General features: G+C 34.5%; 3 protein-coding genes across 3 annotated transcripts; 2 read left to right on the forward strand and 1 right to left on the reverse strand.

The window, feature by feature from the left end:
* The first annotated feature begins 1,345 nt into the window (after positions 1-1,345).
* On the forward strand, positions 1,346-6,127 carry LOC110703374 (F-box/LRR-repeat protein At4g14103-like). The gene is made up of 4 exons (XM_021881174.1): positions 1,346-2,106; positions 4,281-5,204; positions 5,284-5,433; positions 5,522-6,127. Exons 1-4 carry the CDS (start codon positions 2,095-2,097, stop codon positions 5,777-5,779), a joined length of 1,344 nt encoding a protein of 447 aa, XP_021736866.1. The 5' UTR covers positions 1,346-2,094; the 3' UTR covers positions 5,780-6,127.
* A 914-nt stretch (positions 6,128-7,041) lies between these two features.
* On the forward strand, positions 7,042-13,074 carry LOC110703373 (beta-amylase 2, chloroplastic-like). Its single transcript, XM_021881173.1, has 9 exons — positions 7,042-7,656; positions 8,854-8,931; positions 9,116-9,319; positions 10,055-10,249; positions 10,516-10,680; positions 10,990-11,250; positions 11,371-11,589; positions 12,144-12,363; positions 12,505-13,074. The coding sequence occupies exons 1-9, from the start codon at positions 7,366-7,368 to the stop codon at positions 12,606-12,608; spliced, it is 1,737 nt and encodes a 578-aa protein (XP_021736865.1). The 5' UTR covers positions 7,042-7,365; the 3' UTR covers positions 12,609-13,074.
* Positions 13,075-14,475: 1,401 nt separating this feature from the next.
* LOC110703375 (photosystem I reaction center subunit VI, chloroplastic) lies at positions 14,476-15,841 on the reverse strand. Its single transcript, XM_021881176.1, has 3 exons — positions 15,647-15,841; positions 15,346-15,472; positions 14,476-14,754 (listed from the first exon to the last, which is right to left on the reverse strand). Exons 1-3 carry the CDS (start codon positions 15,772-15,774, stop codon positions 14,575-14,577), a joined length of 435 nt encoding a protein of 144 aa, XP_021736868.1. The 5' UTR covers positions 15,775-15,841; the 3' UTR covers positions 14,476-14,574.
* Between the last annotated feature and the right edge of the window lie 496 nt (positions 15,842-16,337).

The following is a 16,337-nucleotide window of genomic DNA, read 5'->3' on the forward strand; positions in this document are numbered from 1 at the left end:
CCTCATATTGTCTGTAGTGGGGATTGAACCTCCAAATTCAAGGTTGGAAGGTGCAACCTTTACCATTAGACCAAACTTAGCTTGGTAACACGTTAGGAATTGGGTCATACATTTCAACACACTATTTTAATACGAGTATTCAATATGAAGTACTTTCAATTATTTACATTAGAAATGAGTATATATATATATATATATATATATATATATATATATATATATATATATATATATATATATATATATATAAAATACGATGAATCTAGTAAGATTTTGATCAATAATATTTTTTTGGGTTAAAAATCACAATTAATTATCATAGGCACATACTCCCTCTAACCCTCTGTCTCATAATATAAATATATAATGCCTCTTTTTCTTTTTAGGTGAACAAAAATACAAAATAAAATTTAGATAATTAAATTTTTTTTTTTCAAATGATTACAACAAACACTTATAAGGCTATAATTTTTCTTATATTCTCCGTACAATTCACAAGCATTTGTCAAAATAGGTCTACTAAATAGTGCCAAAACTCTCAATAAAACGTTTACAAAAAACAGAGGAAGTAGTAAAGTACGGAGTACTCCGTTATACTTAAAAAAAAAAAAAAAAACCAATTACGGTATATAAGATCTCACTTAATTATTAAAGCTTAAACAAGATTTTTTAAAAAAAGGGAGAAAGTATTAATTAAAGAACAACATCTGTAAATAACGGTCCTAATAATATTCCCACAAACTCTTAATAACATCCGGTTTACACTAAATTAGTGTAAATCAGGCTGGCTGGGCAACTTCATCACCGAGAAAAACACCCTCGCCACTCCCTTAGCTTCTCCCAAGAATCCGGCGTCCCCCTCCGATTTCGACCTTGCTGATCACCCCAATCTCCCGATTCCAGCGCCACTGACCTCCCCCCATCCCCCGATTTGTCGAGTTTGAAGTCCGGGATTACAACAACTCCGAATACCTCGACCCCAATTGCATATATACCTTATTGTGGGTATCTATCATTTCACCTCATCGACTTTAATGGTGGAAAACATGGCGGCAGCAGAGGTGGCGATGACTATGGCGGCAGAGGTGACAATGAAGACAACGTTGAATGAAAATATATGAGGACTTGCAGTTGGTAACGGAGAGGGAGAAGGGGGTTGAGGGTTTGATGGAGGAGAGAGAATTTGAAGGTTTGTTAATGGTGGAAATGTTTAGTTTTGAGGAGAGATAAAGATACCGGATGAAAGTAGAGCCATTGGGTTAACTTTTGCATTTTGTGTTTATTTATTTATTTTTTTATTTTGATACTCTGTTTTTGTGAAAAAAAAAAGGTCACTTTTGTGAAATGTGGGATTATTTTTATGACTTATGGCGAATTTCTTTGGTTTCTTTTGGTGTTTTGTTAATTTACTTTTTAATGTTTTGAGTATGTGGCATGAACTTTTGTGAAAATGGGTCTCTTTTGTAAAAAAAAAAAAAAAAAGGGTTACTTTTGTGAAAATATGGGTCACTTTTGTAATAAAAATGGTCACTTTTGTAAAGAAAATGGTCACTTTTATAAGGAAAAAGGGTCACTTTTCGCAAAAATATTCGATGTACAATAAAATTATTGTAAATTGGGGGCATGCAAAAAGAGTTGTAATATTCCTATATCCTACTTATAACTTTATAAGTGCAATTTTGGAATTTAAGTACTACTCGTATTATCTTGTCAAAAAAGTACTACTCGTATTAGGGACTGGGGCCACTGGGCCAGGTGTGCTACTTAAGTCGAATCTGGATATAATCCAAGCTTAAAATCTGGGGAATCGGGTGGATATCCATAAAAAAAAATAATATTAGGGACTGGGAGGAGCCGTGGAGAGCAAGTACTGTCGTAGAGTAGATGTTTAGAGTGTAGGCTTTGACTTTAGTCACTTTGCTGTCAGAACATGCTTGAACCCTCTGTTCATTTAATTTCATAAAAAAAAAAAAAAAAAAAAAAAAAAACATAAAATAAAAACAAAACGGAGTACAGTATATGAAAAGGTGGAGAGAGACTGAGTTAAAAGTGTTTTAAGCTTATGCTGTTCATCTTTCAGAAGAAAGCTAGCTTATGGGAAATTCAGTAATGTTTCTTATCCTTTTTCTTCTTTAATTGTCTATATATTCATGCTTTGCTTTCTTCTGTTTCTTGTTTAATTTTATCTTTTGCATTGTACATTTCATTTCTGTCACAAAAAAATATTTTTATTAAAAAATAAATAAATAAAACTGAGATATATTGTGAATTTTTTTTTCTCTGTTGAGGTTTTGAGTGTATTAACTTTTTTTTTTTTTGTTTTTTTTTTTTGAAAAAGAGTGTACATATAACTTTGTTGAGAACTTGAGATGTATCATGTATAGTATTGATGTTACAAAAAATTCTTGTTTTTTTTTTTTTTTTTTTTTTTTTTTTCTTTTGGTCTTTTTATTACTCATCTTAAAAGGATACTACTTCTGAATTTCTGATCTTAGTCTCTAAGGGCCTAAGGCCATAATTAAATTTAGTGTAATACTACCAAAATATTTCAAAGTTGCAACTAAAAAAATCGAAGTAGTACGTTATAAGGGTACAAATTATATGGAGTAATAAATTGATATAATGAAATTATACTACATGACGAATTTGACAAGAACCTACGTGAATATATTCCGTATTTTTTTTGAACATGTAAATATGTGGTCAAGATTGCGTCAATAGAACAAGAATGGAGGAAGTATCTTTAAATGGGAAGCAGAGAAAAGGATATACGAGTACACAATAGTTAGGAAAAAAATTGTTTTCCATCCTATAATAAATTGATGAAAATTATTTCTCCAAAGCAAACACAGCTGCTATTTGTGCAGAAAATTCAATACTTCCTCCGTTCCAATAGTATTGCAACAAGGATGAAATTACGCATCACAAAACACATTTTATATATTCAATATCTATATTTGTGTAAGAGTAAAAATTATAAAAAGTTGATATTATAAAAGTATTTTATGAAACGAATCTAACAAGATTTCACATGATTATATTATGCTTAATGTATTTATCATATTATACGGTCAAATAAGAGTGATGAATAGTGCAAAAAGTTCATTGTTGTAATATTAATAAAACGGAGGAAGTATTATTTTAAAGATAGAATGGGGCTAGGGGCTAGCTCCTATTTGTGTTTGTTAAAATTTAGTTTTATACTCTCTTTAATCAAAATCTTTTCCAGGTGGTGGACCATTGGCCCATTGTATTGTTTATGGGAGATGAATATCTTTAGTCTATACAACCTTAATTAGGCTAAATTTTCATAATATTTGATGTAATTATAGCACTTTCATCGTCTAATTTTGCACAATTGGGCTTTCTGTAACACCATTTGATGGATGTCATGAAGAGTATGTGCTAAAGTGTCCCTTGATTATAATACTTGATATTAGGGGCAAATCTTTGACCTCCCTAAGTATTTTTGAATTGTTATTATAAGTTTTATAATACTTACATATAAAAAGTTGTGACATATTGATTAAGTATTCTTGTTTTTGAGCAAAAGGTTGGAGGATCAAATTTTGTCCCCAAACTTTTTAGCCCAAGGTCCTCCACTGTTTGATATGTTTTTTCCATGTATTATTTCATTAAATAAACACATTATAGTAAATTTGGTTTGTATGGAGTAGATCTTCTTCCAAGTATAAAACACATCACGGTAATTTTGGTTTGTATGGAGTAGATCCTCTTCCGAGTATGACATCATGGACAAATGGGAACATCTGTTAGGAGCTGAAGAAGTAGCTAACTACGAGTACCTAATATGTGAAATGTGCATAACACATAGTATCAAATTTTCGTAATCTAGATAGTAATAGTATTTTAATCCTTTTATTGAAAAGTTAACTTGATTAGAGTTTCATGCATACATGTACTGAAAGAGTTGGTTATTGCTTCATTGTGTACCGTACAATTAAACCTTTAGATTATACAATCATGATTTTCTTACATGGTATAATCTATCATATTTGAGATAACTTCCTGTATATTTGAATAGTATTCGTAGCATCTTTTGCAGTTTTGCAAATTAGCCGCAAAGTCATCTGCATATCGAGCTTAGAAAACCATGTAGGATCATATAGCAGATATAGTGTAATATTCTTATACATTGCTAGATTCTGTTGAGTATCGAGTTGTTCTTTGCGTGTAATTAAGTAACCTTATGCAATTAAGTATACCTAAGTGATTTATCGATGCTGTTGTTTGTCTGATGAAGTAAAAGTATCTTGCAGCCCATAGATGAAGGGGTTGACAGGATCAGTGGTTTACCAGACAATATTCTCGGGCACATACTCTCTTTTCTTCCAACAAAGAATGCAGTCGGAACTAGTGTTTTATCACACAGATGGAAGTATCTTTTTACTCTAATAACCAACTTTGATTTCGATGAGAGAGACTTGTTTTCTTCTAGAGGTGGCTTTCGTTCTCAGTATTCGAATGGGTCTGGCACATTCAAGATTTTGGTGAATCGAACTCTGATGCTCTGCAAGGCCACAAAGATCAACAAATTTCGCGTTAAATGTGCTAGGGATTCTGACTGCTCAAATGTTAATAGTTGGATAGAGTTTGCATTACTTAGAGGTGTTTCAGAGCTCAGTGTCTCCACACATCAGTTTGAGTCAAGTGCACTTCCACGACAACTTTTCTTCTGTGAAACACTGGTGGTGCTGAAGTTAAGTGGAAGATTCGAGATAAAATTACATGAATCTCACATTTTGCCTCATCTGAAGTTCCTGCAACTCAAGTCAAGTTCTGTCAAATTTGCGGATAACTGCTCTTTGAACAGGCTGATTTCTGGCTGTCCAATGCTGGAGGACATGGTCCTTAAAGGAAGTTGGGAAGATTTCTCAACTATAAACATTTCATCTCCTACTCTGAGAAGTTTGACCTTGAATTTCAGAGAAGTATTTATGGATGGCAAACATAGAACTAATGTTGTGCTTGATCTTCCAAATCTGCTTCATTTTAAGTATGTGGATTACTTGGCAATACATTACAGCATGAATTTCAATTCTCTTGTGGATGCTCGTATTGACATATCGTTGGACTTAGAAAACTTGTTGGAAGTATCCGAGGTTTTCTGTGATTCTATGATAGAACTCTTACATGGAGTCTCTAGTGCTGAGCATTTATACCTCGATGGAAAATGCATGGAGGTAGCTCTTTTAACTCTTTTCTTATTTGTGTTATGGTCAATGAGAATTCTTATTTATTTTCTTTGATGGGTGTATGTAGGCTCTGAGTTGTGGTGATCAATTTAAGCTTCCAACCTTCAATAGGCTTATTTGCTTAATCATAGATTGGATTGGATATGCTAACTGGAGACGTGTCCTGCCTGAGTTTCTGCACAGCTCACCCGTGCTTGATTGTCTTGTCTTTCCCGGGGTTGGTACATTTCTTCTGCTAATATCATGCAACATAAAAATATGAATTTGTTTTGCTTAATTTTCTTCCATTCTGTCAACTTGTTTAGGGACTCCTACATCGTGCAGATGATGATGACTATGATGACAAATACTTCTGGGGCAGATTGCGAAAACCACCTCCTTGTCTTTCCACTCACCTCAAGATTATTTTCATAGATAAATTTCATGGCGAGTTTGATGAAGAGCTGAAGATAGCAAAGTATCTTATACGGAAGGGGAAGGTTCTAACAAAGCTGATGTTAGGCTTGAGAATGAAATCAGAGAAAGGATGTAAGGAAATACAGAAGTTGATGAAGGAAGGTTAGCCTCCGGGGAATGCTCACTTGTTGTTGTAACAGACGACTAGTCTTTGTAGTTCCTCCATTGTTGTTGGTTCGTCTTTTTTTTTTTTGTCAACAGCAGCTTCAGTTAGTTACCAAGTGCAGGTGCTATAATGATCTGATGACTAATATTTTGAGTTCTTGCATCCGATGCAGGTGAACCTGAGTTTCCATTAGTATGGATGCTTATTTTGAACTTTAGACAAATTTGTATTTCTTATTGTATGCTGTTGGTTTTATGAACTTCTGTGTCTAGCTAGAGGCGAGCCTTAGTCTTTCGAGTCTGCTGCTAACTAATGATATATTGATATGAATGTCCTATGACTTTTGACATATGCCTATATTCTTGTGATGATGTGAAGTAGCACAGTTTTTGCCATCTATCTAATCTCTTAATGAGTTGTTAGTCAAGCAATATACCATTTGAAAGGGTAACAAGGCTTGCAAGGCTGCAAATGCAAGGTTCTAACACGGAACGACTAGGATGTAGGAATATTTCATATCCTTCCATAGATTATAGACAACTCCTTTGAAACCTTCATGCCTAGAATTTGTCAATCCCTGTTTCTGACTGACTTAAGACAATTGTTACCATTGCATCCCATGTTGTGCAGTCTAAAATCTCAACATGCCCTAGTATATGTCAATTCGCCTCTTTGTCAAGTCTTCAATGCTAAAATGTCTTAAACAATCTTATATACATTTGTGCTACTATATTGTTTGATCTAAATCGGATTAGTCCTATTGTTTCATAGTTGATCATCCTGATTCTCTATGTCATTAAATAGTATATTGTTTCATAGTTGATCAAAGTATATTTAATATATGAAAACATTAAACAGTCATTACATCAACATTAAGTTTTGCCTGTTCTATAGAGTACTTTGCTAGTGACAGTTGTACAATAATAACATAGTTCTGATTTTTGTACTTGATGATAACTCTAAGACTTAATAAAGTAGTACTATTTCCAATTTTAAAAATTCTGTCTAAATTTAGTTGACACAAAATTGATTTAAATTCAATATCAATGTGATAGTTAATTTATAAAAATTCAACGTGATAGTTAATTTATGAATGTGGTCGAGAGCTCTTTACTTAAACAAATAACTGTGTGACATGTGATTATGTGAACATGTAAGGTGAAAGAGCATCTCATCCATATACATCCCATTGACCAGTGGTGTTAGCTATATCTACAAAGTCAAAGTAAACACTCTTGTCTCCATAAGCAACCACTGCACCACTCCTTTATGATACCATAAAATTACCATTTACTCAACATAAGCAATCATAATTATAGTGTACTGTATAAAACTCATATAAACGGATCGGATGCGGGTGATGGGTTAGGTGAGTAACGGGTGGATGCAGGTGAAGTTTCATCCAACCTGATTTTGATTTTTTTTTTAATTAAAAAAAAAAAAAAAAAACCAATAATATGTACGGTCAAAAGCCTAGTTTTACTCAAAATATCACCTTTTCGGAATTCCAAAAAAGGAAACCTCTTGGCCAGATTTTTTTCTCTCCTCCATTTCTTCACTCAGAGAGTGAGAATTCTCAGAACGAAAATGGCAACGACGTCGTATTTCTCATCAATACTACTCAGTAGTGTAACTTCTAGTTCCCTCAATTCAACTCATTGGAAAAGGGTAATTTCTCCGGTTGAATGCGGTTCAATTTCGGGTCGAAATGGGCCAATTCGACTCAAAACTGGTTCCGGGTCATCAACTCGGAGATTGGCTAAGGTTGAAGACAGAGGAGAAATATTGGAGAGTAATTGTGGGTTTCTGGTAGATGTTGTTGATGATGTTAATAATGATGATGATGAACAATCTTTTGTTGATTCTTCTAAACACGAGGTAATTTCTTGATTGTAATATTATGTGTTTCTGTAATAGTTGTAATGTAATGTAATACGGTTGATTTTGATAATGTAATGCGACAACTGAATCCAAAAATGAGGTAGTAGTTGGATAATTGATGGTTTGATGACGATCTTTGTTTTGTGTTTGGTTATTATTTACTTTGGTAGAATTGTTTGAATGAGAATAGAGTTGAGTAGTTCAAATTTGGTTTTGATTGCAATTGGAATTGTTGTTGGGAGATATATGAAATTATTGGTAAATTGTGTGTTTAGTCTTTTGAAAATGTTCATAATAAGATCAAAACAAGTACTCTTTCCATTTGGATTTAATAGTCGATTTGATAGTGAATGTGGAGATATTTGGTTTGTTGGGAGAATATGATAATTGGGTTTGTAAATGAGGTGTTGTTATCTTGGGTTTGATCTTGATGTATCCTAGTATAATATCATTAGTTGACATTTGATGATTGATGGAGGGAGTTATAAAATGACATAAAGAAAATGGGTTTGCAAGAGCATGTAGGATTAGATTGAAGGGAAAGTAGGAGGGACGTTATGTGGGGATCACAGGGTATATGATCTTGGTTTATGTAGCTGACCCCGTCTTTTTGAATAATAAGGCTTTCATTTTGTTGCAATGAAGAGTTTTCCTAGCACAATAGAGGTATATAGTTAGAAGAATGTGATAAAATGACAACCATTTGGATCGTAGTGATATTTGAAAAAGAAATTCAAGATTTGGGAGGTGAGTTTCTTTCTTTGTGCTTGACCAAGGTTACACTGGATAACATAGCAATGTACTTTTAATATTCTGATGATGTATCGGTTGGATGCATTACTCCCCTTTTGGTGTTTATTAAAACTTTATGATGATATAGTGAAATTGCTTGTCATTTATGGATTTGTTTTTCTACTATAAACCCCCTTCATAATGGAGTGAGTATATTCCAGTAAAAGAGATTAGATTATCTTTATCGAGTACTGAATTGTAGCCTAACAACTCTTCATCAGATATAGTATTTTTTCTTGTTTCCCGTTAGATTATCATGTGAAGCACCTTGCCATTTTGTAAAGTCCTTTGAAGTGTATTCTGTATTTCTGTTCATCTTCTATACAAAGTACATCATAGTCTGACAACTTTTCAACTGGTTCTCGAATCTAATTTTCTTGAATATATAATTCATGCTTTCAGGTTGCAGAGATAATCCCAGAGATTCCAGAACGTGATTATGCTGGAACACCTTATGTCCCTATTTATGTGATGTTGCCAGTAAGTTTGATTTGTCTTTATTTTATATATCTCCGAATACTTTGTGTTTCCTTCATTGCTCAACCACCTTATTAGTCTCCCTAACCCCTAGTCCCTTGTTGCACTTGCATGTAAGCTTCTATTATTTTTATCACTTAATGTTATTGTTTAATTTACCTTTAGTTCATACTTTCTCTTGTAACAGTTAAATACAATTGACATGAACTGTGAGCTGGTTAATCCACAAAACCTCATCGAGCAACTAAAAATATTAAAGTCGATTAATGTTGATGGTGTTATGGTTGATTGTTGGTGGGGCATAGTTGAGGCACTTGCTCCTCAAAAATATAACTGGAGTGGTTACAAGGAACTGTTTCAAATTGTGCGTGATTTTGGACTTAAATTGCAGGTATTCTATCTTTCTGTGCTCTTGTGTGGTTATGTACTATGAAGGATTTTTCAAGCTTCATTTTTGACTTTATGATACTTCATATTGGTGTTTAAGACTAGTGGAATTCTAATGGCTTGTCATGGTTACACTTCAGTGCGTCACAAGTCTTTAGATACATATCATGAAGCAATATTCTGTCTGGAGTAAAATAATGATTTTTTAGGTTGACAAATGCACTGCAATTTTTATGGACTTGATGAATCGTGTATTTCAACCTTTCTTAGACCAATTTGTGGTGGTGTTTATTGATGACATATTGGTTTATTCAAAGAACAAAGAGGACCATGCAGAGCATTTGAGAGCGGTGCTAGCTACTTTAAGGGCTAACATTCGAGCTAGTATTGTTCTTGTGTTAACTATACTTGTGCTAGTTTGGCAACCTTGCAATGAATTCATTGCCATCTTAAATGATGGTTGTTTTTAAAATGAAAACTTTATCTCAGATCATGAAATACCTATTTCCAAGAGATTAGGAGTAACTGTGTCATCTTCTCTGGAATAATTTTTGGCTCAGGAATGTACAAAATAGAAAGACTAGTAATAAATGACATACAACGAGAAATCTTATTTAATCAATAGGTTTTGGACTAAGTCTAGGTTTTTATAACATCATTAAAGGATTTGTGTTCAGATTTTTTTTACACCTTATCATGAATTTTACTTGTAGAATCTCAAATGGTTGTTCTATTATAGGTTGTTATGTCTTTTCATGCATGTGGAGGCAATGTTGGGGATGATGTTAATATTCCTCTCCCTCATTGGATCACAGAAATCGGTCAAACTAATCCTGATATATATTTCACGGATAAAGAAGGCAAACGCAATACCGAAAGCCTTTCTTGGGGAATAGACAAAGAGCGTGTTTTAAGAGGCCGTACAGCAGTTGAGGTATCAGAATTTATGAATATTTTAATGGCAGTTTGCTTCTGTATTTGTTCATCTGTTTGTACAATACGTGCACTTTTATTCCTTTTTTAGGGTTTGGATGGAAAATATTTTTTGGTAATCTTTCTATAGCCCAAACTTAGTTACGATCTCATGAAAATTGCATCACAAAATACTATGTTAATTAAAATACATAGTCTACTATGGACTCTCTAGTTTGGATGGGTTTGTGAATCTTTTTTTTGAAATTCTTCTGGATGACACGACAGGTTTACTATGATTACATGAGAAGCTTCCGTGCGGAATTCAATGAGTTTTTTGAAAGTGGAACCATCTCGGAGATTGAGGTTGGACTAGGTCCATGTGGGGAGCTACGTTATCCATCCTATCCTGCAAATCAGGGCTGGAAATATCCAGGCATTGGTGAATTCCAGGTAATAACCTATCTGCATACTGTAAATAGTTTTCTGCATAGCTGCATATAGTTGAAAGTTCTCATAGATTCCAAATACTCCCCCGTCCTAACCGTTTCTGAATGCTTCAACGGTTGCAACACGTGCAAAGGACATATATATATATATATATATATATATATATATATATTGAGAGAAGAAATTTAATAAATAGGATAATACAATTCATAGAGCAAAAGAAGTTGCTGCTAGGATATTCTTAAAAAGGATAATACAAAGCATGGTATATACTGCAGAAACTTGACATGAATTAAAACTTACCTTCTGCAGTGTTATGACAAATATCTAATGAAGAGTCTTCAGAAGGCAGCTGAAGTAAGGGGACATGTGTCTTGGGGTAGAGCACCTGATAATTCAGGTTCTTATAATTCTTGGCCACATAAGACAGGTTTTTTTCGTGATGGTGGTGATTATGACAGCTATTATGGTAGATTTTTCCTTAATTGGTATTCTAAGGTTCTGATTGATCATGGAGATCGTGTACTTGCCCTGGCCAACCAAGCCTTTGAAGGCTTCCCTATTGCTGCGAAGGTGAGGAAGCAATGTTTTAGGCCCTGCTTTACAGGCATTTGTGATTTCAATGTGCTATCTACAGTTGAAGGTTGGAATGTTCTTTCATTACTGAAGTCAAGACTTTTGTTTGGTGTGCAGCTGTCAGGTATTCATTGGTGGTACAAGACAGCCAGTCATGCTGCTGAGCTGACTGCTGGGTTCTACAATTCTTCCAATCGTGATGGCTATGCTCCGATTGCAGCAATGTTGAAGCAACATGAAGCTGCTCTTAACTTTACCTGTGTGGAATTACGCACAATGGACCAGCATGAGTCTTACCCAGAAGCACTAGCAGACCCTGAGGGGTTGGTTTGGCAGGTTAGCTCATATTAGACTTCAACTTTCGGCTATCAGTTCTGTGAATCTATGATTATCTAGTGAGGTCAAGTGACCTAATGAGACCATTTTGTTTTCTTCCCTTCCCCTTTTTTCTTGATAGCAATGTATGTTTTTTCTCCATTTGAGATGATGGTGAGATCATTTATGTAATTATGGTCTGGTGCATTCTATCTCAGCCTTATAATTCCAGGCACATAAACTTAGAGATGTCTTGCAAAGCCCTGCTATATTGCTATGATTATTTCACCTCAGCCTTTGAAATCATCCCAATGTGATTGTTTGGATCCACTTTTCTGCTATTGTGTTTGACTGCAAATTTTATTATCCTTTTTTTTTAATTTAGATTTTGAGAAATGTGGTTTGGCAGAAGGCAGAAGCACTAAAATCATATTTTGATGACTTTACTTTTGGTCATTTTGTTTCAATCCTCTAAAGCAACAATTGTTCTTTTTCACAACAAGAAATCTTTAACATTTTAGACATTTGTGAAATCTTTAGAGTGTAGATCCCTAATAATTACTGTTTTATTCTAGGTCCTGAATGCTGCATGGGATGTGAGCATACCAGTTGCCAGTGAGAATGCTCTTACTTGTTATGACAGAGAAGGCTATAACAAAATATTGAAAAATGCTAAGCCTCATGATGATCCTGATGGAAAGCATCTATCTGCTTTCACATATCTCAGACTTAATCCTGATTTAATGGAAGAATACAACTTCCTGGAGTTTGAAAGATTTGTCAAAAGAATGCATGGTACAATTACAAATCCCTTCACGCGCATTTGATCAGTAGATTCACACTCACATGCACTGATCTTTCTTTTTTTTCAAATAATGTTAATAAAATGAGAACTATTATGAAATGAAAAGTTTGATGTTTCAAATACTTTTACAGGTGAATCAGTCCCAGATCTTAATTGCCCAAGGGAACCATCGTTACCTGAAAGTCCAGAGGATTCTCAGGAGCCGGAGCCTGAAATCAAACTTGAAGGTGTCTAAGTGGCTATTATGTAGAATAGTAAATCAATCACTGATCTTACATACCTAGTTAGCTACACTGGTTGATTTCACCCCAAGTTGTATATCTCTATTTTTTGTATAGATCATAACTAAGTAGTAGACACTATATGACTTGCTGATTTGCCAACCATGTATAGTGATCTGTCACATACATAGTATTTTTTTTTTTAGCTTGAATCCAGCCTTTATGGGACAGATTATAATCCCAATTCATTCAACTTTTACCATTACCTGAATTCCAGGAAGTCTCTTGCATTGGTGGTGCTGAAGTTGCGTGGAAAATTTGAATTGAAATTACCTGAATCTCACTTTTTGCCAAATCTGAAGTTCCTGCAACTCCATTCTGCCAAGTTTCCAGAGAACTGCTCTATGAACAGGCTGATTTCTTCTCCTAGTCTAAGATGTTTGACCTTAAATTTCAGAGAAAGTATTTATGTCTGGCAAACATAGAACTAATGTTGTGCTCAATCTTCCCAATCTGCTTCATTTTAATTATGTGGTTACTTGGCAATACATTACAACATGAATGTCAATACTCTTGTGGATGCTCGCATTGGCATAGCGTTGGACTAAGAAAACTTAATGCGAATATCTGAGGTTTCCTGTGATTCTATAGTAGAACCCTTACATGGAGTCTCTGCCAAACATTTGTACCTCTCCGGAAAGTTCATGGAGGTAGCTCTTTTTAATCCATTCTTATTTATTCATGGTATTCTTATCTATTGTCTTTTATGTGTGCATTTAGGCTCTCAATTGTGGTCAACCTAGGCCTCCAACCTTCAATACCTGTCCTGCTTAAACCTGGATTGGACAAGATATGTTGACTGGTGACGTTTCCTGCCTGAGATTCTGCACAGCTCGCCCGTGCTTGAGTATCTTGTCTTTCCCGGGGTTAGTGGCCTGGATTTCTTTTGCGTGTATCATTTAACATTAAAATAACAATTGGTTTGCTTTTCATTCTGTGACTTCTTTCAACTTATGGGATTCCTGCATCGTGAAGATGATGATTATGATGACAAACACTTGTCTTTCCACTCACCTCAAGATTATTTTCATAGATTCATTTCCTGGCGAGTTTGATGAAGAGCTGAAGGTAACAAAGTATCTTCTCCGGAATGGAAGGTGCCGACAAAGCTGATGTTAGGCTGGACAAGGAGATCAGAAAAAGGATAGGGAAATAAATAAGTTGTTGAAGGTAGGAAGGTTGGCCTCCGGGAAATGCTCACTTGATGTGATGACAGACTATTCTTTGCAACCCCTCCATTGTCATTGGTTTGTCTTTTTTTGTCAACAATAGCATCAATTAGTAACCAAGTGCAGGTGCTATTATGGTCTGATGATTCTGATCTTTTGCGGTTCCTGCATCTGATGCAGGTGAATCTGAGTTTCTATTTGTATGGATGCTTATTTTGAACTTGTGGACTAAATTGTTTTTCTTATTGTATGCTGTTGGTATTATGAACTTCTGCATCTAGGTAGAGGCGAGCCCTAGTCTTCCGAGTCTACTGTTTATTAATGATATATTGATATGAATGTCCTATGGCTTTTGACATATGGCTTGATTCTTGTCAAGTGAAGTAGAGCAGTTTTTGCCATGTTTTTGGTTCAATGGCTCCTACATGAAAGGTCTGAACAATGTGTTGAAGTTGGAGGTCTGTTATGAATTCATGTCTTAAGGAAGCTGATGCAATGCAATATCTGTTCTTCTTTCATCAGCGCTCTGATAATGCATATACAGAAAGTTTGTAGAGAGTAGAGACATGTAGCTTATTAAAATGTTAAGTTGTTTATCATTGTTTCATTTCATCATTAAAAGAGGTAATTCTACTCCGAATTCAAAGGAAAATTAAAATCAGAAAACCAGGTGCTCTTAAAATTGTACATTCAATTAAAGATACTTTTGAGTTTTACAATATGATTAATAGTACATGAGAATAAGAGGTTCTTAGATCTTTCCACGAGGTCCGAGCTTAGGAGGTTGTTGAGGACCCCTTGTGATGGGTAGCACATCAGGAGGAGCGGTGGCACTGACGTATGTGAGCAAGGAACCACCTCCCAATATCAAAAATTTGAGCAACAATCCTCTCTTGGTGAATGGAGCTGCAAATGTCTCAAAGAATTTGCTCTGCAATAGGATGCACAAATCATTTACATACAGCCTAATGCAATCAATTACTAGTTTTTTATAAGTTAATGTAATGATTTCGAGTGTAAAGTAGTAATATGTAAGGCAGAGAAATATACACATCTTAAATCGATCATCCCTACTACTTCTAAATCTGTCACAATTATATGACAGTCTGCAGTCTCAATAAAACATAGTGTATATAACATTGAACAACACGAAAACGAGCAAAATATCAAGCTAACATTACATTATGTGATGAACAAAAACTCTTAAATCAGTTGATAGTTATTTCAAAGATAAATTCTGAAGTCATAACACAATCGTTGCTAGCATAATTAATATCAAAGAACATCTAATATATACAAAACAGTTCATTACACCAGCACTAAGTTTTGCCTGCTCTATAGAGTAATTTGCTAGCAACTGTTGTACAATGACATAGTTCTGAACTTGATGATAACCCTTAACACTTTATAATATACTATTTCCAATTTCCATCTAGATTTAGTTGTCACAAAACCGGTTCAAATTACAATATCAACGTGACGTGAAAATATAGTAAAAATTAATCAAGAAAGTGCAATAAACCTGAAGAGAGTTGTAAGGTGAAGGAGCATCTGATCCATAGACATCCCATTGACCAGTGGTGTTAGCTATATCTTCCAAGTCAAAGTAAACACTCTTGTCACCATACTTAGCAACCACTGCACCACTCCTGTATGTTACCATAAAATTACAATTTAAAATAAAGTAATCATAATTATTATTTATAAAACTCATATTTTTTATTTGTTACATGAGTATTTATATTAGTTACAAGTTTGTTACGAGTACTGTCTAGATTACATTATCAACACGACTATTAATTCCGAACAAAGAGAGTATTTACCTGGCGTTGTTGAGCTTGAAGCTCTGGCGGGCAGGCTTGATGTGAAGCTTAGTACCAGTGATGGAACTTCCAGCAAGGCCCTTGATGGTGGTGGGCTGCACGGCAGCCAAGGTTGCTAGAGAAGCCATTTAATTGGGTATGTATGTGTTTGTACCAAGTGAAGATTTTTCTTTCTCTGATTATCACTTGGCTAAAATTAGTACATAGCCAATGTTTAAGTTTTTGTGGAACAGAATGAATCTAAGTTGTCCACGTGGCATTGCTGATTTTCTTGGGATAGATTTGAACTCCTACCAGGTTGTGACACTTGGATTTTGAGCTGGATAAGGCTATCTAATTTGATTCTCCTTGCTTTGGTTTGTATTTTTGCTTAGGTTCTTTTAAATGAACTTATTACTTGTAAAAGATTTTATTTTAAAGTTCAAAGATTTGGATATCAAGCATGGTGGTTTAAACTTAAAAGTCAAAGTATTTCAAGAGCAAGAAATTAATCTCGTCTACATCATTGTTTTTTGTGACTCTATATGCCAAAAACAAAATACAGTAAAATATTAAATATAAGAATTAATGATCATAACGCATAACGACATAAAACTAGTTAGGATAATTACTTTGGCCTCTAACAACTAAATCTAGTAGTCCTCTACAACTGAATTCTACCACCACAATCATTTGATATATTTGCATTAGA

The sequence above is a fragment of the Chenopodium quinoa genome, unplaced genomic scaffold, assembly GCF_001683475.1.
Source record: "Chenopodium quinoa cultivar QQ74 unplaced genomic scaffold, ASM168347v1, whole genome shotgun sequence".
NCBI lineage: Eukaryota > Viridiplantae > Streptophyta > Magnoliopsida > Caryophyllales > Amaranthaceae > Chenopodium > Chenopodium quinoa.